General features: G+C 45.1%; 1 protein-coding gene across 1 annotated transcript; it reads left to right on the forward strand.

Moving 5' to 3' along the window:
* Positions 1–2,376: 2,376 nt before the first annotated feature.
* On the forward strand, positions 2,377–26,803 carry LOC120939808 (fucolectin-like). The gene is made up of 4 exons (XM_040352179.1): positions 2,377–2,403; positions 7,994–8,067; positions 10,637–10,919; positions 26,539–26,803. Exons 2-4 carry the CDS (start codon positions 7,995–7,997, stop codon positions 26,711–26,713), a joined length of 531 nt encoding a protein of 176 aa, XP_040208113.1. The 5' UTR covers positions 2,377–2,403; position 7,994; the 3' UTR covers positions 26,714–26,803.
* The last annotated feature ends 439 nt before the right edge of the window (positions 26,804–27,242 follow it).

Here is a 27,242-nt window from a genome sequence, read left to right on the forward strand (position 1 = left end):
TCACTTTGAAGCAAATGACGTCCTCGGCTTCGTACGCCTTCGGATCTTAGGATGCAATACTTCGGCGCCCGCTGGGTGGAGTTCACGTCGTTTTCCGCGTTGGGTATGCTAATTAGCTGTTTACGGGCGATCCACAAAGGTACGCGCGGTCGTCGCATTCTCTTACGTCGCCGCTAGTCGGCTTTTCCTGTGGTAAAGTTACGGATGCTATTTCAATGGCTTATATTTAGACCAGCCATGTTAAAGTATAGCCGTCGTTCCCGCGTCGAATTTCAATTTTTTTGTTTTTTTTGCGTAAGTCGTCCGTGAATAGGAAAGGACGTAACGCACGTCGCCGTTCAAAAAACACGTCGGGGCGCCGTAATTTCGCGCAAAGCACGTCGGGAAATTTTCAGACGGAGCATGCGCAGAACGTCCGGCGCGGGAGCGCGCCTAATTTAAATGTCACACGCCCCATTTGAATTAGGCGGGCTTGCGCCGGATGGATTTACGCTACGCCGCCGCAAGTTTACAGGCAAGTGCTTTGTGAATCAAGCACTTACGCCGAAAACTTGCGTAATTATTCCTGAATTTGGTCCAATGTCTATGTTTATTGACAATATATGCTTGTAATTTTGAAAATGTAATAATAATAATAAAAAAAAAACATGTATATAAAAATGTATAAACTATAAAGTGCAAAATAAAGGCAAAAAAAAAAAACCCTGTATATAATAATTCACAAACTATGAAGTAGAAAAAAAATGGCAAAAATAACCTCTGTATATAAAAATGAATAAACTATAAAGTGCAAAAAAAAAGGCAAAAAAATACATTTATGTTTTTATTGGTAACATGACAAAATGTGGAAAACTTCTAGGAGGTATGAATACTTTTTCAAGGCACTGTGTATTGCATGCATCTGTATAAAATGATATATATTGGGCCAGATTCACAAAGAGATACGACGGTGTATCTCCTGATACACCATCGTATCTCTGACTTACACTGGTCCTATCTATGCGCCTGATTCATAGAATCAGATACGCATAGATAGGGCTTAGATCTGACAGTGTTACACTGTGTTACACTGTCGGATCTTTTTTTAAATTTAAAAATGGCGCGGGGGCGTTCCCGCTGATTTACAAGAAATAATATGTAAATCAGCGAGATACGCAAATTCACGAACGTACGCGGACCCGACGCAGTCTTCTTACGACGTTTCCGTAGCGGCGTACCCGTCGTATACTTACCCCTTCTTTTATCAGGCGCAGCCAATGTTAAGTATAGCCGGCGTTCCCGCGTCGAATTTGAATTTTTTAACGTCGTTTGCGTAAGTCGTTCTCGAATACGGACGGACGTCGTTTACGTAAGCGTCGAAACCACTGACGTCCTAGCGACGTGAATCTGGCCCATTGTGTGCACTACATATGTAACATCACTGGGCCAGATTCACGTAGCGCAGCGGATCTATAGATCCGCTCGATCTACGTGAATTAAGATCCGCTCCCGCAAGTTTAGGAGGCAAGTGGCTAATTCACAAACCACTTACCTCCAAACTTGCGACGGCGGATCCTAAATCCCCAGGCGGAATTCAAATTCCGCGGCTAGGGGGAGTGTACTATTTAAATCAGGTGCGTTCCCGCGCCGATTTAAATGCGCAGGCGCCGTCCGCGTGCATTGCTCCCACTGACGTCGCTAGGACGTCAGTGGTTTCGACGCTTACGTAAACGACGTCCGTCCGTATTTGAGAACGACTTACGCAAACGACGTTAAAAAATTCAAATTTGACGCGGGAACGCCGGCTATACTTAACATTGGCTGCACCTGATAAAAGAAGGGGTAAGTATACGACGGGGTACGCCGCTACGGAAACGTCGTAAGAAGACTGCGTCGGGTCCGCGTACGTTCATGAATTTGCGTATCTCGCTGATTTACATATTATTTATCGTAAATCAGCGGGAACGCCCCCGGCGCCATTTTTAAATTTAAAAAAAGATCCGACAGTGTAACACAGTGTAACACTGTCGGATCTAGCCCTATCTATGCGTATCTGATTCTATGAATCAGGCGCATAGATACGACCAGTGTAAGTCAGAGATACGATGGTGTATCAGGAGATATCTGTAGATACACCGTCGTATCTCTTTGTGAATCTGGCCCAAAGTTGTTATAATTTACTGAAATTTCTGTTGAACTTGTTGACAATGTGAACTCTGAATACATAAAAAAAAAAAGTAACATTCTTCCGACTTTTTCCAGCCACTCCTTCCATTGGGTAATTGCCTATTGGGTGACATTGCGGTGACAATTACTCTCAGGTTCCCCTGAGGAGGGAATGTGGTCTGGGAGGAATTATGAAGAAGCTCTATAAATACAGAGGGAAGGCTGGGAAATTTTCAGAAGCCTCAGGACTCTGTTCAGGTAAGAGACCCTTCATATGTTACACTGGAAGGGGGGAGGGGAGACAACGGGTGCAAAGCACAAAATAACCGAGAAATTAAAGTGTATCTAGTGGCATTGGGGCAGATTCACAGAGCAAGTACGCCGGCGTATATACTGATACGCCGGCTTACTTTCAAATTTCGTATCTTTAGTTTGAATCCTCAAACCAAGATACGACGGCATCTGGGTTCGATCCGACAGGCGTACGGCTTCATACGCCTTCGGATCGCAGGTGCAATACTTCGGCGTCCGCTGGGTAGAGTTTGCGTCGTTTTCCGCGTCGGGTATGCAAATGAGCTTTTTCCGACGATCCACGAACGTACGCGCGGCCGTCGCATTCTCTTACGTCGTCTCTAGTCGGCTTTTTCCGGCGTATATTTAAAGCTGCTATTTTGCGGCGTGTAGATAGACTTGCCGTGTTAAAGTATGGCCGTCGTTCCCGCGTTGAAATTTGAATTTTAAATTTTTTTTTTGCGTAAGTCGTCCGTGAATAGGGATGGACGTAAGTCACGTCTAAGTTAAAAAAATGACGTCGTTGCAACGTCATTTCGCGCAAAGCACGGCGGGAAATTTCGAAACGGAGCATGCGCAGTTCAATCGGCGCGGGGACGCGCTTCATTTAAATGAATCACGCCCCCCTACCCGCCGATTTGAATTCCGCCGCCAGAAATACACTACGCCGCCGTAACTTACGGCGCGAATTCTTCCTGGATTCGAATTTAAGCCAGGTAAGGTACGGCGGCGTAGCGTATCTCTGATACGCTGCGCCTGTCCAATTGTATGTGAATCTGCCCCATTATTTTTTTCTTTCACAAGCATTTTATTTGCTTCTCTGAGATTTTTAATATAAAGTAAAGCGCACGTATACGGTACATTGTATGATATGTATAGGATCAGGTGTGCCACAGTGCCTTGCAAAAGTATTCACCCCCCTCCTTGGCATTTTTCGTGTTTTGTTGCCTCACAACCTGGAATTAACACGGATTGTTTGAGGATTTTCATCATTTAATTTACAGAACACGCCCACAACTTTGAAGAATTTTTATTTATTTTTTTTACTGTGAAGCCAACAATAAATAGGAGAAAATAACAGAAAAAGTCGATGGCCCAGATCCACAAAGATCTGCCTATCTTTAGGCAGGCGTAGCGTATCTCAGATACACTACGCCGCCGTAACTTACAGCGTATTTTCCGTATCCAGAAAGAATTTGCGCCATAAGTTACGGCGGCGTAGTGTAAATGTGTCGGCGTAAGGGCGCGGAATTCAAATGGCTAAGAGGTGGGCGTGTTTTATGTTAATTCATCTTGACCCTACGTAAATGACGTTTTTTTTTTTTCAACGGCCGTCCGTGGGGGTATCCCAGTGCGCATGCTCAAAATCACGTCGCAAATAGTCAATGCTTTCGACGTGAACGTAATTTACGCAAAGCCCTATTTGCGAACGTTTTACGCAAACGACGAAAAATTCGACGCTGTCCCGACGTCCATACTTAACATTGCGTACGCCTCATAGACCCAGGGGTAACGTTACGCCGAAAAAAACCTTTACGTAAACGACGTAAAAAAATGCGCCGGGCGGACGTACGTTTGTGAATCGGCGTATCTACCTAATTTGCATATTACTTGCGCAAATCTACGGAAGCTCCACCTAGCGGACAGCGTAAATATGCACCTGAGATCCGACGGCGTACTAAGACATACGTCAGTAGGATCGAGCCCGCATTCAGGCGTATCTTGTTTTGTGGATACAAAACAAAGATGCGACGGGGCATCGTAGAACTTACGCGGCGTATCAATAGACCGTATCAATAGACCGTAACTATTCACCCCCCTAAAGTCAATACTTTGTAGAGCCCCCCTTTAGCGGCTATCACAGCTCCGAGTCTCTTTGGATAACTCTCTATGATCTTGCCACATCTTCCCCGTTCTTCATTGTGGCAGTGTCCCTGGGATTTCTGCCCATTCCTCCTCCTTGCAAAACTGCGCCAGCTCCTTCAGGTTGGATGGTTTGCGCTTGTGAGCAGCAATCTTTACGTCTGACCACAGATTTTCTATTGGATTGAGGTCTGGGCTGTGACTAGGCCATTCTAACACATGTACATGTTTCCCCTTAAACCACTCAAGTGTTGCTTTAGCAGTGTGTTTGGGGTCATTGTCCTGCTGGAAGGTGAACCTCCGTCCTCGCCTCAAATCACACACAGAGGGGTACAGGTTTTGCACAAGAATATCCCTGTATTTAGCACCATCCATCTGTAGCACTACCCCCGACCCCGAAGGAGCTGCTGGTTTGTTTTGGGTGGCATGTTACCTCTGTCTTCTCCGCCGTCTAGGGTACTGGATGAGAGCTGAGAAGAACTGCAATGTCCACATGGGCGTCTGCTGAACTTTTTTTCAGAGGGGGGGTGGGGGCGCTTCGGCAGCGACGTTACACAGTCGCATTTTACCCTTTCTTTGACTGCTAGCGGGGGTTAAAAGCGCCCCCACGTTAAAATGTTAAAACACCCCACTGTGCCCCCTGCATCTTTCAATATCTTTGTCACTACTGTGTACCCCTTTTCCACAACTGCACCTCTGGACCACTTTACATTACACAGCACCCTGCATCACTGGCCCCCTTTACATTACACAGCACCCCACAGCTCTGGACCTCTTTACATTACACAGCACCCCACAGCTCTGGACCCCTTTACATTACACAGCACCCTACATCACTGGCCCCCTTTACATTACACAGCACCCCACAGCTCTGGACCTCTTTACATTACACAGCACCCCACAGCTCTGGACCCCTTTACATTACACAGCACCCTACATCACTGGCCCCCTTTACATTACACAGCACCCTGCATCACTGACCCCCTATACATTACACAGTGCCCTCCATCACTGGTCCCCTTTACATTACACAGCACCCTGCATCACTGGCCCCCTTTACATTACACAGCACCCTGCATCACTGGCCCCCTTTATATTACACAGTGCCCTGCATCACTGGCCCCCTTTACATTACACAGCACCCTGCATCACTGGCCCCCTTTACATTACACAGTGCCCTGCATCACTGGCCCCCTTTACATTACACAGCCCCCTGCACCACTGGCCCCCTTTACATTACACAGCCCCCTGCATCACTGGCCCCCTTTACATTACACAGCGCCCTGCATCACTGGCCCCCTTTACATTACACAGCACCCTGCACCACTGGCCCCCTTTACATTACACAGCGCCCTGCACCACTGGACCCCTTTACATTACACAGCACCCTGCATCACTGGACCCCTTTACATTACACAGCACCCTGCACCACTGGACCCCTTTACATTACACAGCACCCTGCATCACTGGACCCCTTTACATTACACATCACCCTGCATCACTGGACCCCTTTACATTACACAGCCCCCTGCATCACTGGCCCCCTTTACATTACACAGCACCCTGCATTACTGGCCCCCTTTACATTACACAGCACCCTGCATCACTGGCCCCCTTTACATTACACAGCACCCTGCACCACTGGACCCCTTTACATTACACAGCACCCTGCACCACCTCTGGGGCATTTTATAAAGGTGTGTCTGTGTAATGACAGATCATGTGACACTTAGATTGCGCACAGGTGGACATCATTTCACTCATTCTGTGACTTCTGAAGGGAATTGGTGGCACCAGAGCTTTTTATGGGCTTCATAACAAAGGGGGGTGAATACATACGCACATGACAATTATCAGTTTTTTATTTCTAAAAAAAATAGTTTTATGTATTTATTTTTCTAATACAGGAGAGTCAGGACGCTCTCTACGTTGTGTGTTAGTGGGCGTCCTGTCTCTCCTGTAGTCCAAGGGAGGGGGCGAGCACGACACTCCACACCAGGGTGAAAGCCTCGCATTTCTGTGTGGTGTGGAGTGTCGTGCTCGCCCCCCTCCCTTGGACTACGGGAGAGTCAGGACACCCTCTAACACACAGCTCCTTTCACTATCTGCAACGTAGAGAGCGTCCTGACTCTCCCGTAGTCCAAGGGAGGGGGGCGAGCACGACACTCCACATCAGGGAGAAAGCGTCGCATTACTGTGTGGAGTTACAGACAGAAGAATAGGAAGTGAGGATTTCTCAGAAGAAATGAGGACATTGAAAAGCAAAATGGAAGGATGAGGTAAGTGAAGGAGGACTGCACTAAGGGAAAGGAAGATATTTAGGGGGAAAAAAATACATTTATATTTGTGGTTGTAACTAGTGTTGAGCAGAATACGCCATATTCGATTTCGCGATATATCTCGAATATATAGTCGAATATTCTATATATATATTCGCTAAATTCGAATATTTGTGATATTTTATCGAAATGAAATGATTGCGAATTTTCGCTATTGCGAATGCGAAAATAATTGCGAAATTTCGATAACTGCGGTAGGAGCACTCTGATTGGCTCAGAATATTCTTGATATTTTTTCGAAATTTCGCAAAATGCGAATGCAATATTTACTGCGCAATTTCGACAAATGCTGTAGGAGCACTCTGATTGGCTCAGAATATTCGTGATATTTTACAATAGAAAATAAAAAGTGTTTTGCATTGGTGGTGATTCTTTACTCTATCCATCTGTCACAGCCGTTTGTCAATCAAACACCTTGAAGATTGAACACGTTCATGCTGCATGCTTTGGACTTTTTTTCACTTCACATATCAAAGACATTTTTATGAAAGATTATTTTTCTATTATTGGGACTATATTTCTTTATATATTTGTTTCACTGTGTATTTCACAAGTTATTTGCGCTTGCTTATTTTATAATTTGCCCACATGTCTTGTCACTAGACATATTTGTTATTCTTGTAGAGCGACTCCATTTTCTGTCTTGTATTAATTTATGTTGTATAACATTTTTGAGTTGCCGCTGTATTCTCCCCTTTTTTTAAGGTATGCGCAATTTTTTCCTTCTTACAAAAAAAAAATAATATCAAACATACAAATATTCATAACAGAAACATACACAAAGCCCCCCCCCCCTTTTGCATCAGAGACAATCAGAGTTCTCCTACCACAGTTATCAAAAATTCGCAATCATTTTCGCATTCGCATTAGCGAAAATTCGCAATTTTTTTTTTTTATATTCGGCAACATAAAAGGATCGCCTCAGCTTAGCTACTCGGCCCAGGGTCTCTAATCATACCAGCAATGCTTTTAGACGTCGATAGGATGTGATCTGTTTTAAAAATAAAATTGAAAAAATGCGAATATTCGGAATAGCGAATATTCACCGCGAAATTCGAAATATATTGCGAATACTCGAATATGCCATATTCGAGCCGAATATTCGCAATACGAATATTCGTGAGCAACACTAGTTGTAACATGACCAAAATCTCAGGGGGTATGAATACTTTTTTTCAAGGCACTGTATATGAAATTATAGATCTGATGGAAAGAGAATTAGTTGTAAATCTAGGAAAAGGTATTTCTAAGTACCAGAGGGAGAAGTGATAAAATTGAGGAAGAGTTGCAGAATCCCCTTTTCCTGTATCATATGATGGTAACTGACTCTCTGTGTGTTCTGATGTCTCCTCCAGAATGAAGACTTTGGTTGCTTTGGTTCTGTTGGGATCGTTGGGTCTGGCTCGGTGCTGCAGCATCCACCCTGGAGGTAAGAATAATATGAAGTACATACAAATGACTTTGGCGCACTAGATAAGGAGGAGGGTCTGAATGCACTCTTATGGCAGCAGTTAGGTAACCAAAAGAACTCCTCCAGGTATTTTAACCACTTAACCCCCCGGACCATATTGCTGCTCAAAGACCAGAGCACTTTTTGCGATTCGGCACTGCGTCGCTTTAACTGACAATTGCGCGGTCGCGCGACGTGGCTACCAAACAAAACTGGCGTCCTTTTTTCCCACAAATAGAACTTTATTTTGGTGGTATTTGATCACCTCTGCGGTTTTTAGTTTTTGCGCTAAAAATAGAGCGACAATTTTGAAAAAAATGAATATTTTTTACTTTTTACTATAATAAATATCCCTCAAAAATATATAAAAAAACATTTTTTTTCCTCAGTTTAGGCCGATACGTATTCTTCTACATATTTTTCGTAAAAAAAAAAAAAAATCGCAATAAACGTATTTGATTGGTTTGCGCAAAAGTTATATAGGTAGATTCAGGTACCTGGGTGCAAACTTGCGGCGGCGTAGCTTAGCGTGTTTAGGCTACGCCGCCGTAAGTTAGCTAGGCAAGTACATGATTCTCAATGTACTTGCCTGCTAATATACGGCGGCGTAGCCTAAAGCGGGCGGGCGTAAGGGCGCCGAATTCAAATGTCTTTGAGGGGGGGCGTGTTTTATGGTAATGAGGCTTGACCTCATGTTTTTGATGGTTTTTTTTTACTGCGCGACTACATTTCCCAGTGTGAATTGCGGTTAAGTACGCCGCACGGGCCTATTGATTTCGACGTGGACGTAAACGACGTAAATCCCGATTAGCGGATGACTTACGCAAACAAAGTAAAAAATTTGAATCTCGCGGCGGGAACGGCGGCCATACTTTAACATTGTTATTCCACCTAATAGATGGAATAACTTTAGGCCTGCTAATGCCTTACGGAAACGGCGCAGTCGATTCGGCGGCCGGGCGTACGTTCGTGAATCGGCGTATCAACTCATTTACATATTCTACGCCGACCGCAATGGAAGCGCCACCTAGCAGCCATCCAAAATATTGCAATCTAAGATAGGACGGCGCAAGCCGTCCTATCTTAGATATGTTTAAGCGTATCTCTGTTTGAGCATACGCTTAAACATAAGTCGGCGTAGATTCTAATAGCGTTTACAAAATAGGGGATAGTTTTATGGCATTTTTATTAATATTATTTTTTTACTAGTAATGGCGGCGATCAGCAATTTTTTTTTTCGGTACTGCGACATTATGGCGGACACTTCGGACACTTTTGACAAATTTTTGGGACCATTGTAATTTTTATAGCGATCAGTGCTATAAAAATGCTTTGGATTACTATAAAAATGCCACTGGCAGGGAAGGGGTTAACACCAGGGGGCGGGGAAGGGGTTAATCATGTTCCCTGGGTGTGTTCTAACTGAAGGGGGGATGGGACTGACTAGGGGAAATGACTGATCGCTGTTCATACATTGTATGAACAGACGGTCAGGCATTTCTCCCCCCCCTGACAGGACCGGGAGCTGTGTGTTTACACACACAGCTCCCGGTCCTCGCTCTGTAACGAGCGATCGCGGGTGCCCGGCGGTGATCGCGCGCGCGTCGGGATCAGCGACGAGCGGGGGGTGCGCACGCGCCCCTAGTGGCCGCTTTCGCGAGGTGACGTAGAGCTACGGGCTCTCGCGCAGGGGAGCCGACCTGCCGCCATATAACTGCGACGGTTGGTCGGCAAGTAGTTAAAGAGAGACGCAATAAAGGTATCAACAACGCTCATCTAGAAACTAGACAAATTCCAACGTTTTTATACAGCCTATTCCTGTCTCTTATTCTTAGTAAAATACCGCCATATAAAAATGTAAAAAAACACCCCATGGAAGTGGTTGACTTTTTAACCACTTCAGCCTCGGACCATTTGGCTGGCCAAAGACCAGAGCACTTTTTTTGCGATTCGGCCAAATGAGGTACTGCAGGCCTATTTTTAGCTCTGCTCGGCTTCTGCGCCCCCGTACCTCAGGCCAAATGAGGTACTGCAGGCCTATTTTCAGCTCTGCTCGGATTCTGCGCCCCCGTACCTCAGGCCAAATGAGGTACTGCAGGCCTATTTTCAGCTCTGCTCGGCTTCTGCGCCCCCGTACCTCAGGCGAAATGAGGTATTGCAGGCCAATGTTCGGCTTTTCTTGGCTCCTGCACCCCCGTACCTCAGGCCAAATGAGGTACTGCAGGCCTATTTAGCTTGAATTCTGCTCGTCTTGCGAGTCAACACTCGCAAACCAGGTCAGAATTAAAAAAAAAAAAGTTGCTTGCAAATCAAAACGCTCTCAAACCAAGTTACTCTTAAACCGAGGTTCCACTGTACCCCCTAAATTTACCTGGAAGCGGATCTTGCATTCTCCAGCTATAGTAAATCAACCCCACTGTCTCAGATAAATTATTGACAACATTGCAGTTTACAGTTATTTTTTTGGTGAAGGTCCTTTTTAGAACAATGTGAAATACTTTGCACGCGATGTATAATTACTGAATGTGTTCTGTTTTTGTTCCTTCAGACACAAATATCGCCAGAAGCGGAGAAGCCTCGCAGAGTTCTGATCTTTTGTTTGAGCCTATTGGTTACGCTAAAAAGGCCATTGATGGTGTGACCGATACCAACTGGTATCACGGCTTCTGTAGCCACACGAATGCGGAGCCGTCACCCTGGTGGAAGGTGGACCTGAAACAGAAATACAAAGTGAATGTCGTTGTGGTCATCGGCCGGTCGGACTGCTGTATGGAACGGATGAAGGACGCCGAGGTCAGAATTGGAAATTCTCCAGACAATAACAACCCAGTGTGAGTACCACAGGCAGGGCCATCATTGGGAATTTTGGGGCCCCTTACACAGCTTCAGGCAACTGGGGGGTCGCATGTTGAGAAGCGGGGGAGTGCCGCGAATTGAGAATGGGGGGGCCCGCCGCAAATTGAGAAACTGGGGGGGGGGTGGTGCTGCCGCCACAAATTAAAGCGGGGGTTCACCCTAAAAAAAAAAATTTTTTTTCTAGCATGCCATCAAGCATACTAGCGCGATCTACAGTACGCCTTTCTTTTATTTTTTGGCGCCGTACTTACGGTTTACTGCCGTAATGAAGTTTCAGACTCCCCGCGGGGAATGGGCGTTCCTATGCACAGGGAAGATGATTGACGGCCGGCTATGGCGCGTCACGCTGCCCAAAGATAGCCGAAATAGGACTTGCCTCTTTACGGCGCCTGCGCAGTCAGCTTCGATGTCTGTGCGCAGGCGCCGTATAGCGCCGTGAAGAGGCAAGTCCTATTTCGGCTATCTTCGGGCAGCGTGACGAGCCATAGCCGGCCGTCAATCATCTTCCCTGTGCATAGGAACGCCCATTCCCCGCGGGGAGTCTGAAACTTCACTACGGCAGTAAACTGTAAGTACGGCGCCAAAAAATAAAAGAAAGGTGTACTGTAGCTCACGCTAGTATACTTGATGGCATGCTAGAAATTTGTTTTTAGGGTGAAACACCGCTTTAAGTTTGTGGGGGCTTTGTGTGCTGATGAACAAAAAAAAAATGTAAAAAGGGGAATGTCATCTGAGGCCCTGGGGGCCACCGGGCCCCTTAGAGGTCGGGGGAGGGGCTTTGGGTACTGACGGAAAAAAAAAAGGGGGATGCCATCCGGGTCCCTTAGAGGTCGAGGGGGCTTTGGGTGCTGAGGGAAAAAAAATAATAATAATAAAAAAAGGGGGATGCCATCCGGGCCCCTTACAGGTGTACTGCCTGTACCCCCCTGATGACGGCCCTGTCCAAAAGCCCAATGACAAAGGTCCTAAGCACCACCCTGAACCCAAAATTAGAGACATTACTGCATGACTGGATTTTACCTATGAATATATTTATAGGATTGTGGTTCGAGTGTCCTCAGTAGATATGGCACCTGATCCCAAATATTCAATCAAACAAAAGGTGGGAATGGGAATTGGGATTATAAAGGTGCCTGAACAATAGAGATTACAAATGGTACTTACATTTATTTTTATATTTTTTATTACACAAATATTTATAACATACGATACAATCGTGGATGCATAAAATCAATAGAGCAATAATATATTCTTTAATACTAGCCAAGGTATTGGCGGGCCTACTATGGTTACAGGTCATTAGTCCCTACATGTTTCGCTAAACGTTGGCTTCTTCAGGGAAAATAGTGGTAACCAATTACCGTATATACTCGAGTATAAGCCGAGTTTTTCAGCACATTTTTTGGTGCTGAAAATGCCCCCCCATGGCTTTTACTCGAGTCACCTTTTTGCGCCTGATCTCCAGGAATTTGGGGACCCGGTACCGGCCGGCCGTAGGTCCCCTGGACTGCAAACTTGGCACACATGTAGCCCCACTCTTCCTCTACAAGTGTGCAAAGTTTGCTGTCTGGGGGACCTATGACCGATTTTTCAAAGCCAGGCACCCCTTCCATAGACTCCCATGTTAAATGTAAGTCTAGTCATGGACACAGTGAGGCATGGGCACAGTGAGGCATGGACACAGTGAGGCATGGACACAGTGAGGCATGGGCACAGTGAGGCCTGGGCACAGTGAGGCCTGGGCACAGTGAGGCATGGACACAGTGGGCCATATTCTCGGAAGAGTTACGACGGAGTATCTCAGGAAACTCCGCCGTATCTCTGTTTTTGGCCCCGTGTATCTATGCTAGTGATTCCTAGAATCATTTTCGCATAGATACGCTGTAGATCCGACAGGTGTAAGTCACTTACACTTTCGGATCTTAAATGTAATTCGCCGCCGGCCGCTAGGTGGCGTTTACGTTCAGGTCTCATTTGTTTATGCAAATGAGCCTGATACGCCGATTGCCGACCGAAATCGCGTTGCGTAACCGTCGCTTACGTCGTTTGCGTAAGCGTAAGGTTACCCCTGCTATATGAGGGGTAACCTTACGCCAGTTCGACTTATGCCATGTTAAGTATGGTGTCGGGTCCGCGTCGTCTTTTCCCGTCGGGTGCGTCGTTTTCGTAAGTCGTTCTTGAATACGACTTTACGTCAATGACGCACACGTCGGCGTCATTGACGTTTTCCGTCGAGAACTGGAGCATGCGCACTGGGCTATTTTTAGCCCGGCGCATGCGCTGTTCGATCGGCACGGGGGCGCGCTTAATTTAAATATAAGCCGCCCCCTTTGAATTACGCGGGGATACGCCGGGCCTTTTACACTACGCCACCGTAAACTACGGAGCAAGTGCTTGAGGAATATGGCACTTGCTCCAGTAAGTTGCGGCGGCGTAGTGTAAATGGCTTACGCTACGGCCGCGGGAAAACTACGAGAATCTGGCCCAGTGAGGCAAAGTGAGGCACAGTGAGGCATGCACATGGACACAGTGGGGCAGATTCAGATAGATTTGCGGATCTTTAGATCCGCGTAATCTATCTTATTTTCGATCCGCCGGTCCAATTTTGCGAGGCAAGTGCATGATTCACCAAGCACTTACCTCGAAAATTGCACCGTCGGATCGTAACTCCCCCGGCGGAATTCAAATTCCGCGGCTAGGGGGAGTGTACAATTTAAATCAGGCGCGTTCCCGCGCCGATTTAACTGCGCATGCGTCGCCGGCGAAATTTGCCAGTGCGCATGCTCCAAATGACGTCGCTAGGACGTCAATGTTTTCGGCGGCTACGTAAATTCCGGCCATCCGTATTCCCGATCGACTTACGCAAACGACGTCAAAATTTGAATCTCGGCACGGGAACGACGGCCATACTTAACATTAGCTACCCCTCATATAGCAGGGGTAACTATGCGCCGGAAAAAGCTGAACGCAAACGACGTAAAAAAAAAGCGGCGAGCGTTCGGTCTTGAATCGGCGGTTCTCCTCATTTGCATATCCGACGCGTAAAAAACTGCGACGACACCTAGCGGCCGGCGGTAGATTCCAGCCTTTGATCCGACTGGTGTAAGGCACTTACACCAGTCGGCTCTAAGGGAGATCTATGCGGAACTGATTCTTATGAATCAGTCGCATAGATCCGACCATCGGATCGCAGAGATACGACGGCGGATCAGGAGATCCGCCGTCGTATCCCCTTGATGAATCTGCCCCAGTGAGGCAAAGTGAGGCACAGTGAGGCATGCAGATGGACACCCTAGGCTTATACTCGAGTCAATAATTTTTCCCAGTTTTTTGTGGTAAAATTCGGTGCCTTGGCTTATATTCGGGTCGGCTTATACTCGAGTATATACGGTATATATTTTTAGCTCTAGAAAAACGAAGCTAAAACATATTAACCACTTAGGCCCCATACTCACGACCAAACATGTTTGCTGAAACTGGCCCGCGGACCAGTTTCAGCATACATGTTTGGTCGTGTGTAGTTACGAGCGTACAGAATTTCACCGTACATTTGCCCGCCGGGCCGTTTTTCAGCAGACATTTATTTCCAAACTTGTTTTAAAACCGTCCGCTCAAATCCTGTCCGAACGTACATGTTTGGTGGTGAGTACACAAAACCAACGTACAAAAACCCCGCGCATGCTCAGACTAAATGAGGCCACGGGAGCGCTCGTTCAGGTAAAACTCACGTTTGTTTGGGATATGGCACATTCGTCAATAGAAAGATTAATTCTAGCAATAGAACACTGAAGCAAAACACACAATAACCAATGCTTGATGCCGTCGTTTTATTCATTCTTCTATTGCTATAACTAATCAGTTATTTAGCTCATGTTATTTCAACTGAGTTGTTCCATACTGAAAAGTGACATTTGTTAGCTGTGATGTAGTAAGATTTTTGCAAACTTTTATTGGCCCGACGTATCATATTTTTAGTGGTCCTCCACATTTCAAATTTTTTGCTTTTAATGTTTAATGGTTATCTTTCCCACTTTCTTTAGGTGTTTATAGTTATGTCACCATTTAGAATATTGTAATAGGAAATAGTTTTGATTTAGCTTTTGTTTGTATATTTAACAGGATTTTTTTGAAGGTTTTTTAAATTGTCTACCATGTTGGCACACCAAATGACCCCCCCCCCCCCCACATGAGTTAGTGAATATTTTAGATTAAACATTTTATTTGTTTGTAATGTTTGATGCCTAAAATAATACCCACAGTATTACAAACAATAGGCACGTTTTTCAAATCAACAAAAAGGCTTTTATTTGAGCAAATTATAAAAAGGATCAAAATCAGAATGGCAGCACTTGAACAGCTAGCAACATACATGCAAACTTGCATTTGAAACATGGTGAAGGATAAACTAGCCAACCTCAGGAAGCACACAAAATAAAATCTGAAGCAGCAGCACATAACCAAAGGAACCCAAGCTGTGGTAGTCCAAACAAGATGCCATTTGTGGGGGATCAAATGGAAGGCAGGGCATCAACGTCTCCTCTTCCTTGCAACCTTCCTTCCAGGCTGCCTTCCAGCGGGTCTTCCCTGGGCCCTTGCAGGTGGGGATGATGTGGCAGCATGAGAATGGTGTTCAGCAAGCCGGGCCGGGTCACATAGCCCAGTGTCTGGGGTCAGCAGCTCCCTCTGCATCCACCAAAGGGCCTGGTTGATCACGCCCTTTGCCAGTTGCCTCTGCTCCTCCGTGCCTTGATTCAGGTCATGTGCCACGGAGGCACTGTAGGCCTCAGTGGGGTTGAGGGGGGCCCTCATGATGGCACTCGCCTCCTGAATCATTTTCAGGCTGGCTTCCTCCACTGCCCCCAATTTCTTCTTACGGCCTGGTGGCCTAATATAAAGTGGAGGAGCCTGGCTGGTGGTGGTTGTCCTGGGGAGCTGCTGAACGCCACTGGGCCCGGCCTCCTCCTGGCTGCCACTGACCCCTTCGGCCTGGCTGTCAGTGAGGAGAGGATCTGCCACCTCCTGGCTGGTCTCTTCTTCCTGTGTAAAAAAAAGGGACATGTTGTAATATATTTAGGAATATACTCACTCACATTTTCATGCTTGAATCTTATTTTTTGCCTTGAATTTAAACTTGAAAACAGACTCACCCTCTGACCCCTGCAGTTGTCATCCCTGACACCTATTTGTTTGCCCACGATTTTAGATTTTTACTTCCCAGCTTGTATTTTATTAACCAATATCAAGTCAAGAATCAAACAATAATTAATATTATTACATAAATAGTTATGAAACTACTATACCTCATCATCGTAGAGGCGCAGATCTGCCTCTCTGTCAGCCAGGCCCTCTTCATCCGACTCTGCAGGGCTGTGGTGATCTGGGGAAGTCCCGCTGGGAGGTAGCGTGGAGGAAAGGTTGGGATTCAGACTCGACATTGATGGCCTGCCTTTCATTTGATCCCGCAAAAATGACATCTGGTTGTAATACCACAGCTTGGGTTCCTTTGGTGGTCTTGCTGCTGCTCCAGATCTTAGCTGCTTTTGGTGAGCTTTGTACGCTCTCCTATATGTGCCCCTGAGGTTGGCAAGTTTATCCTTCACCATGTTGGCACTGCATTCTGGCACCCATGTCCTCATGTATGCTGCTAGCTGTTCAAGTGCTGCCGCTCGTACGTCCTTATTGTGGTAATGGTCCTGCTTTGAATCCCACAGGATGGGCATTTCCCGAAATTTATCCAGCAAATGCTGGATAATGTCTTGGCTCTGCAGGAGATCCATTGTGAATTTATTTTTTTATTTTTTTTATTCTAGATAGAAAAAATGAAAAGAAACCAAAAACACAATTAAAAAAAGCCTCAGCATTTACATTGATAGAATATGTTGTTAAAAAAGTAGTACCTATATAGAAATACAAACACAGTGTCTCTTGTTTTGAAAATGCTGGCCAGCTCTGCCCCATTGGTTGGTTTTAGCTAACATTTTTTTTTAACATGCCGCCCCTTTGGTTACATTGCAGGAAATAATATAAATCTACAACCATACACAATTCTTACAAATGACAGCATTCATCAAGGCACTATTGCATGTGTAGATATCCTGCCCCTCAGCATTGATTACATGAAAGAAACTTCCTAATGACCTCTGTCCAACCAACACAGAACAATACTTGGCCTGATCTGAATACACCCTACATAATTACTAATGAGTCACAGCATTTTTGATCTCTCTATTTTGTGATGTCTACAAAAGCATTTGGGTATGAAAATCACATTCTGGTATCCAAGAGACATAATAGCTTAATAAAACTGTGCAACCAACAGACCAAACCCCCATCCCATTGCTCTACATTTTAGAGCCCGCTGCTGATCCCATGTTTAAATTTCTTACCTGCCTCTCTCACAATCCTCGTTTCTTCCGCTCGCTGAATTAACACGTAACCTACGTAATCACGTCAAGCGCCTTTTATCCACTCCGCGTATGTATGAAACGCCGCCCTCGTCACCTTTGCCATACCCCTAATCAATTGAAAAAGTAAATATGGCGTTAACTGTGTAGGTTCTGGAATCGCGCGAATATTCTCCGCGTAACCTACGTCAATACGTTGTTGGCATTCGCGACACTCCGCATATGCAATAATCCCCGCCCTCATCTCCGCCCCTGACGGGACATTTCCTCGTTTCCACGCCCCTAATCTCTGTGGGAAGGAAAGATGGCGATGTCACACGAGCGGGCACGGAGCTCTCATGGCGCAAGTGAAGGGACAGAGGCTGGACCGTCCCGATCCAGGCCTAAAAGATATAAAGCCACTAATATGGCGTTCGAAGAAATGGTGGAGTTGGTTTACATCATGAGGAGGAAGGATTATGATGGTGAATGTGGGCCCTACAAAACACAGAACCGTAGGAAGTCACACATAATGGACAAGGTGGCAAGGAGAATGAGGAGAATGTTTGGTGTCACCAGGTCAAAGGAGCAACTACGGAAGCGTTGGTCCGATTTAAAATTGAGGGAGCCACATCACATGAAGAAGATCCTCAAAATTCTGCGTAAAAGTAAGTCCATATTATTTAAGGGGGGGGGGAATGTCTGCAATAATGTGTTGACATGTATTTTTTCACATCTGCCTCCTTGGCCTGCTTTTACTTTTGAACACGTGTAGATACTGTATTGTGTTTATGTCAAATAACAACCTTAAACAAATTTTGTGAAATAGTAAACACGCGTAATATGACATTGTTTAGCAAAAATGTGACGTTACTCCAGGAACAACACACCTGGACATGGCTGACTGGCCCCAAACTTGGTTTTCCAACATTGTTGAATAGCAAAATCACAGAAATTAAATTGAGTGAATGTGACAGGCAAACAAGATTCATTCTCCAAAATGCAAATAAAGCTGATGTTTTAACATCTTGAAATGCAAAGCACCTGTGTCTCAAAAATCAAAGTATATTTATTTGGAGGGTCGACGAGAATTAATGTTTTGGGGGGACATCCATTTGTGTCACTTCTTTGCAAAAAAGGGGCAGGATCAGAGCTTGGCCTAGAACTACGCCAAAAATGGAGGATTGCTGAAAGAATAAACAACCAAAAATCATCATAAATGTATCGTCTATGCAATGTGTGCGATTTATGATATCCAATATCAGTGTGCTGATGAGTATACCTTTTGTTTTTTATTATTTCTTATAGGGGAAAGAAGACGCCAGCAATTGGAGGAGGCAGAGAGGGCCAGACACCCGGAAAATCAAACACCTCCACATGTTGAGCAGGAGGAGGCTGGGGAAGGAAGAGAGGAGGATGTGGAAGGAGAAGAGGATGTGGAAGGAGAAGAGGATGTGGAAGGAGAAGAGGATGTGGAAGGAGAAGAGGAAGGAAGAAAGGAGGAAGGAAGAGAGGAGGAAGAAGTTATTTTGGACTTAGAATTTATATCAGATGAAGGGCAAGTGGCGGAAGAACAATTTGGCAAATTGCAAGAAGGTGGATTGATGGATGAAGGAGGAGTCGAAGATGATGGGGAGGTGGTGGAAGAAGGAGGAGTGATAGAAGATGATGGGGAGGTGGTGGAAGAAGGAGGAGTGATAGAAGATGAAGAAATTGGGGATGTGGAAATTATCAGGCCATCAGGTCAGTGTCACCCCTATATTAATAGGGCCAAACATATGCAGATAGGCTGGAAATTATTTACATATTTTGAATGCCAATTTGTTTCTTTTTAGGGGATCAAGATGGAGTAGCACATTTTTCACGTGCAAGTGCTTCTATCATTATACAGCAACTAATGGAGTGCAGCACGGAAATGGACATTATGCAGGAAAGGATGCTAGTCATGGAGCAGAATGTGCGAAATGTCATTTCAGAGTGTAGCACGGAAATGGAGAACATGCGACAAAGGATGCTAGTCATCAACCAAAATTACAAAAATATCATGGACATGATGGGCCGTGTCAAAGACTGAACCACAGAAGCCCATCCCCCGCCCATCCCCCGCCCACAAAACCCTTTTTAATTTTTGTACTTTATAATACGCCAAAATTTCTAAATGCACACACAGTGTGCCAATATGTGCTAGCTGCCATCACAGACTATCTATTGTCTGTGCTTTGTGGGTACAAACCCCTCCTCGATCCTCAAATAGTTGAGAGGAAGGGTTTGCTCCCACAAAACACAGACATTGATCACCCATGATGTCAGATAGCACATGTGGCCATTTGTCTGTTTAACCAATGACATTTGGCGAGTTTTCACTGAATGTGTGCATTTAGAAATTTTGGCGTGTTCCAGTGTGAAAGCACACCATCCATATGACTGACTGCTGTTATTGTTTTTAATTTTTGTTTGGTGTTGATCTTTTTTGGTTTGTAAATGTTTCCATTTTCAGATCACAAAACGAACAATAAATCTCACCTAAAGAAAGAAGTTAACTAATTTTTGTAAAAAAAAAAAAATGTTTTGTGTTGTGTTAAAATCTTGTAAAAAAAATTAGACACAAACAAATGACAAGCCCAAAAATTCTAGCGTATAGTTTCAGTGAAATTATTCTTACATTGTGTTTCGATCATTATTATTGATAATCACTGTCAATAAAGACAAAAAAAAAAATAATTAAAAGCCAATATTTTGTCTCAAGAATTTGCAGGAAATGTTTTCTGCCTAAAAATACACATTTCTTGTTAAAAAATGACTAAAATAAAAAAAAAAAATGAGACATCAAAAGCAGAAAAAAGAGTGGCTTCTTATTTCTAGACTGAATACCCAGTTAGTAGATGAGTGAATAATGTGCAAATGTGGTTAGTTAATACATCTGAGTAAGTAAATCTGGCACTAGAAGTGCACTATTTTTGGAGATAACCTGGAAGACAGAAAAATAGAGAAAAAGCAGTAATGACAAACAACTGTATAAAGTCCAATGGTCTAATTATTTATTAGTTGTGAGAATATTCCTTTCTTTGGGGGCCGAATTAGAAAGAAATATGATCTGGCATAGCAATGGCCCCCCGACCCATGAAGTACTCAACATATTTGTCGCGTACCTCACGAGCAGATTGGGGGGCCAAGCCAGCGCGACCAGTGTCCAGGCCAGGAATGTTCTCTGAGGGTAGTCCTGCCTCAGAGCCCATGGAGGCTAGGTACGTCTGGGAGTGCCTGCGTAGAAAATTGTGCAAAATGCAGCAGGCAAATATAACGGTGTTCAATTTATATTCCGCCAAATGTATCGATGTCAGGAACAGGCGGAACCGGTTGCTGAGGATCCCAAAGGCATTCTCGACTACCCTCCGAGCCCTGGACAACCGAAAATTGAACACACTCCTCTCTGAGGTGAGGGTCCTCTGGGGAAAAGGCCGCATTAGGTGAGGTCCAAGGCCAAAAGCCTCGTCCGCTAGGAACACAAACGGAAGTCCTTCCACATTATCTTCATCTGGTGGCAATGCCAGACCACCAGTTTGGAGACGATCATAGAAATCAGTCCGTGCGAACACTCCCCCATCTGACATCCGGCCGTTCTTCCCCACGTCCACATATAGAAACTCATACTGTGCCGACACCACCGCCATCAACACGATACTATGATAACCCTTGTAATTATAATAGTAGGACCCCGAGTGGGGTGGGGGCACAATGCGGACGTGTTTCCCATCTATTGCTCCACCGCAGTTCGGAAAATCCCACCGCTCGGCAAATTGGGAAGCCACAGACTGCCATTCCTGTGGTGTGGAGGGTAGCTGTGGGGACAAACAAAAAAAGAGATTTAGTACTTTGGCACATAAACATTGCAAACATAATCATACAAGCATCCTTGTGCAACTTTACATTTTTTAAATAGCATTTGCAAATTATGAAGGGAGAATTTCGGGGCACAAATATATAGGGCCAATTAATTAATAAGAGACTCCACAGCCCTCTGATGGGGACAAAAACACTTTGAAGGGGGGGTGGGGGGTGTTTAAACTGTTTTTAGAAAACAAAAAAATAAAAAAAAAGTGGCATGGTGGGGGTTGGCCCGAAGATAGCATGCTGGACAGGTTAATATTGGGTAAGATCAAAATATGCAGGTAGGCCAAAATAAAAAGAACATGTAAAAGCTGATATCAACATGCATAGTGAGAAAAGGGAACATTAGTTAAACACACAGCATATCTGGGAAATAAAATAAAAAGTTAGTTTGCCACATTATTAAAGACACATTGTGAGGTTAAAATGAGGAAACTTACCTTCATATACTCCTCGTGCATAACTTTAATGATGGCAGCACACGTGTCCGGTATGATGACCCCAAGCGCCTGCGGAGAGATGCCTGTTGAGAACTTGAGGTCCTGCAGGCTCCTCCCAGTCGCCAGGTACCGCAACGTGGCAATAAGCCTCTGCTCGGCCGTGATGGCTTGGCGCATCACAGTGTCCTGCCTCGTGATATAGGGGGACAGAAGATCCAGCAGACTGTTGAATACGGGGTCCGTCATGCGGAGAAAATTCCTATAGTCATTAGGATTATTCTCCTGGATTTCCCTAAGCAGAGGCATATGTGAGAACTGGTCACGCTGGCGCAACCAATTCTTGGTCCAGAAACGCCTCCGCCCCCTGTTTCTGGCCAAAGTACTGGAATAATGAACATATCCAGCAGCCATCCCATAAACAGCACCAACTCGCGAAAATTGACGCTGCTGCTCCATCATGGCTTCAAACCGGCCGGCTGGTCAGTCAAGAACACACTCCAACAGAAAGCACAATCAAATCCAGTGGTACCTGCAAAGAACGCACGACACACAGATACGAACGCACAGTACGAATCTGCTAAGCAGAACGAACTGCACGCCTGTACCCGAATGCCAACTACGTACCCACAAGCACACGCACTGAACGAGAAAATACTACCTGCTAAAGCCTGGAGACCGAGAAGCGCGAATCAGCTCTAACCAAACCTTCACTAACACGAGCAAAGCCGTAACTAGCAAAAGCGGAACAGAGGGCGTCGCCATTGACTTTGGCCTTTCCCTTTATAGTGACGTCAAACGTGGATTACGTGCACGCGTTCAGGTCCGCAGGGAAATATCGTCCGCTGGTGTGTACAAGCCAGCGGGCCAAATGAAAAAACAGCCTTGTACGCCGGAAACAGCCCGTCGGACATTTCGAACGGACATGTTTGCTCGTGAGTACTCGGCCTTAAAGGGATATTCCGCCTAAAAAAACAGTTACCTGTCCCAGGGTCCAGCGATGCGGGGGAACAAAGCCCTGTTTGTCTCCCCCTCCTCTCCGCGGCACCGGCATTGTCACTGTGGGCGCCCGGCTGTGGCTTCACAGCCAGTCACGCACTGCGCAATGCGCGGAGCAATCATCTGGGACCTGTGACGAGGGAGGGGGGAGAGGTGACTTACTACCGGTTGACTAGGCGAACTAGGGAGGAAGTGGGAGCTGGAACCCTCTGCTTCCCCCCCCCCCCCCCCCAAAAAAAATGACATGCCAAATGTGGCATGTCAGGGGGTCACCTTTCTTCAAAGTGGAAGTTACATTTTTGGGTGGAACTCCACTTTAAGCCCCGGACCACTTGGCTGGCCAGACCAAAGACCAGAGAACTTTTTTGCGAATCGGCACTGCGTCGCTTTAACTGGCAATTGCGCGGTCAATTTTTTGAAAGAGGGACAGAGGGACATTGCTCCAAATCAGAGACAGTCCCTCAAAATCAGGGACAGTTGGGAGCTATGGCCCAGGGACTACTGACCTGTAGCCATAGTGGGTCGTCAATACCTCGGGCCAGTATTAAACAATATATTATTGCTCTATTGATTGTATGCACCCACGATTGTATCGTATGTTATAAATATTTGTGTAATAAAAAAATATTAAAGTACCATTTGTAATCTCTATTCAGGCACCATTATAATCCCAATTCCCATTCCCACCTTTTGTTTGATTCTAAGAAAAGGGCTGGCCTCACAGGGGTTTCCACCATCATATTAAACACAAATAAATCTTAGATCAAGCCTCCTGGCTTCCTCTTGCAGCACTACTTCTCAGGCCTCAATCCCAACATTGTAAAAAAAAAAATTCGGGACACTTATTTTGCATGTTGCTATAATTAGGAGGTGGGGCATTCATTTGTAGGAGTGTCATCCCAAAATAGAAAAATGCTGCGCGCCAAGCGAGGAATGGGTGTGGGTTATGCAAAATAGTGGGCGTGGCTTACATGTGGGTGGCTCGAGAGGGTGTGTGGTTAGAGTCTGAGATGAATAAAGAAGGGAAGGAAGGAAAGAAGTATGGAGGGAAGGATAATGATATCATTCCCACTAAACTGGTGTCTGTAACTGGGGGGGTCTGTAACTGAGGGGGTGTCTGTAACTGAGGGGGGGGGTCTGCACTGGGGGGTGTCTGTACTGCTGGGGGGTATGCACTGAGGTGGGGGTGTCTGTAATGATGGAGCGGTCTGCACTGAGGTGGGGTGTCTGTACTGAGGGGGGAGGATTATCCTGAGGGAGGGGGTCTATATTGATAGAGGAGAGTCTGTACTTAGTGCAGTGGTGTATTTAGGATTTGTGCTGCCCTAAGCCTAACTAAACTCGTGCACCCCCTAATTTAAATATGACCCACCCCTTCCTGTCAAGGCCACACCCATTTCTGTTTAAGACCCACCCTGAAATTTTCGAGTGGGGACACTAGTTCTCAATGCCTGGGTGGGGGGGAATGGATTCCCTTAATTTGCATGGATTTCCTATCACTTCCTGTTTGGCTATGGGGCAGAAAGTGAAGTGAAATCTCTGCAATGGGACAGGGATGGTAAAAAAAATAAACTGACAGGGCCTATAACCCTCCCTTACTCCAAAATGAAAAAAAAAAAGTGTTGCCTATAGTTCTACTTCAAGCACAAATTTCTGATAATTTTATGGAGAGGACTAAGAAGATATAACCATGCCAATGGTGCAGCAGAAAACAGCACAGTGAGGAAGGTTTGTGGTCCAGGATGATAGGACAGTCAAAATTAGAAACAGCTTGCATTACACCAACAGTGTAGCACAAGCCAGCAGGGACTTCTTCCGTGCTGCCCCCCTGCAAAGTGCTGCCCTAGGCCTGGGCCTTGTTGGCCTAGGCCAGGATACAGCGTTGACTAAGTGGGGGGTCTGTACTGAGGAAGGGTGAATCTATACTGCGGTAGGGGGGTCTGTAGTTAGTGGAGGGGGGTCTGTACTGAGGGGGGACTATAGTTGGTGGGGGGGTGACACCATATTTTTTTTTTCGCACCGGGTGACACCAACCCTAGTGACGCCACTGCCCCTGAACGACCACAACATACAGGGATATACAATGTAATACTGACATATAATCACACATATAGGTTGGACTTGATGGACTTGTGTCTTTTTTCAACCTCACCTACTATGTAACTATAACTATATAGTTGTACCTGTAGGCCATTTAGGTCCCTCTAAAAACCTGAACCCCCCCCCCCCCATGTACTTGTTGCAAGGACGTAAAAAACATTTGACTTTCACTTCCCACTGCCAGCATAAGCATTACAAGAGTGAAAAACAATGATTTTGACATCCTTGCAACAATGCAAGTAGTAGAGGTTGCTCTCTGATAGGTAGATTCAGAAAGAGTTAGGCCGGCTTATCAGTTAGGCATGTGCATTTCGTTTCGTTCCGAATCGAAATTCAGACGAATTTTTCATTATTCGGACATTCGGATGCATACGAATTCCCGAATTGCAATATTAATGGATTTACCGAATCCGAACTAACGTTTTCGATTCCGAATCGAAAACCCGCGGACGAAATTCGATCGGAATTCGAAAAAAAAAAAAAAAAATATTTGATCGGAATTCGAAAAAAAAAAAAAATTTGAATATAATTCGAAAATGAATTCTATTCGAAAAGAGACTATTTGTTTTCGAATCTGGTCGAAATACTTTCGAATTTGACCGGATTTTTCGGAATTCGGTCGAAAACTAACGAATTCCAAAAACGGTCGAAATATTTTAGAATTCGACCGGATTTTTCGAAATTCGGTCGAAAACAAACGAATTCCGAAAACGAATTTAACACATGTAACTAATCTAACTTAACGAAATTAATTAAATAACGAATTAAAACGAAACGAAACAAATTTTTCCCTTCTGCACATGCCTATTATCAGTAGATAAGCCGACCTAACTCAGAATCTTCGCCGACCTATGTTTAAGCGTATGCTCAAACAGAGATACGCTTAAACATATCTAAGATACGACGGCTTGCGCCGTCCTATCTTAGATTGCAATATTTCGGATGGCCGCTAGGTGGCGCTTCCATTGCGGTCGGCGTAGAATATGTAAATGAGTTGATACGCCGATTCACGAACGTACGCCCGGCCGACGCAGTAGTTTTACGCCGTTTCCGTAAGGCATTAGCAGGCCTAAAGTTATTCCATCTATTAGGTGGAATAACAATGTTAAAGTATGGCCGCCGTTCCCGCCGCGAGATTCGAATTTTTTACGTTGTTTGCGTAAGTCGTCCGCGAATCGGGATTTACGTCGTTTACGTCCACGTCAAAATCAATAGGCCCGTGCGGCGTACTTATCCGCAATGCGCACTGGGAAATGTAGGCGCCCGGCGCATGCGTATTAAATTAAAAACGTAAAAAACTTGAGGTCAAGCCTCATTACCATAAAACACGCCCCCCTCCAAGACATTTGAATTCGGCGCCCTTACGCCCGCCTGCTTTAGGCGCCCGGCGCATGCGTATTAAAAAAAAACTTAAAAAACGTGAGGTCAAGCCTCATTACCATAAAACACGCCCCCCTCCAAGACATTTGAATTCGGCGCCATTACGCCCGCCTGCTTTAGGCTACGCCGCCGTATATTAGCAGGCAAGTACATTGAGAATCATGTACTTGCCTAGCTAACTTACGGCGGCGTAGCCTAAACAGGCTAAGCTACGCCGCCGCAAGTTTGCACCCAGGTACCTGAATCTACCTATGAGAATTTTTCAGTCGGGCTTCTGGAGAAACCTAAATGGCCAACAGGCATGACAATGAAATGAATGAACACTTTGGGCTCCTTTAGTAAACCTCCTCCAAGTGAAAAAGTCTCATTTCTGTATCATTGTGTTGATCCTTGTTTGTTCTCCACAGGTGCGGTAAGGTCACCCAATTATCTGATCCTACGACAGCGTTGTGCTGTAACGGGATGGAGGGTCAATACGTCAGCGTGGTGATCCCGGGGCTCAATGAATTCCTGCACTTGTGCGAGGTGGAGGTCTACGGGGACCCCGTGACTCAGACTGAGGAGAAGCATGTCTGCTGGTAAACTTCAGAGGACCACGACAGAAGGAATACTAAAGTTCATCATCAAATTTCATGTCCAATTTGAAGATACGTCTGTTCTCCTATCTAGCTAGAGAAGGACATTTTCTGCTCTATCCTGTCTTACGACACTCTTTACTAGACATGTGCACTGCCGGAAAATTTGTTCATTTTCGTTGCCGTTTGATCAGTTTTTTTAGCTTTTTTCGAAAATTTGGAAATTCAGGAAATTTGGGAATTCGGAAATTTGAAAATTCGGAAATTTGGAAATTTTTGGAAATTTCGGGAATTCAGAAACTTGGGAATTGGGAGATTCAATGATTTGGAAATTCGAAAATTCAGAAATTCTGAATTTTCTAATTTCAGATTTTCTAATTTCCGATTTTCAAATTTTAGAATTTCGAATTTTAGAATTTTCAAATTCAGAATTTTAGAATTTTCAGATTTTCGCTTTTCGAATTTTGAATTTCCGCATTTCGAAATTTTCGATTTCAGAATTTCTGAATTTCGGAAATTCAAAGTTTCGGAAATTC

Source organism: Rana temporaria, chromosome 5, assembly GCF_905171775.1.
Source record: "Rana temporaria chromosome 5, aRanTem1.1, whole genome shotgun sequence".
Taxonomy (NCBI): domain Eukaryota; kingdom Metazoa; phylum Chordata; class Amphibia; order Anura; family Ranidae; genus Rana; species Rana temporaria.

Coding starts and splice junctions, on each gene's coding strand:
- LOC120939808 (XM_040352179.1), top strand. CDS start 7,995: ATGAAGACTTTGGTTGCTTTGGTTCTGTTGGGATCGTTGGGTCTGGCT. Junction 8,068..10,636: donor CTGCAGCATCCACCCTGGAG/GTAAGAATAATA, acceptor TTGTTCCTTCAG/ACACAAATATCGCCAGAAGC. Junction 10,920..26,538: donor CCAGACAATAACAACCCAGT/GTGAGTACCACA, acceptor TGTTCTCCACAG/GTGCGGTAAGGTCACCCAAT.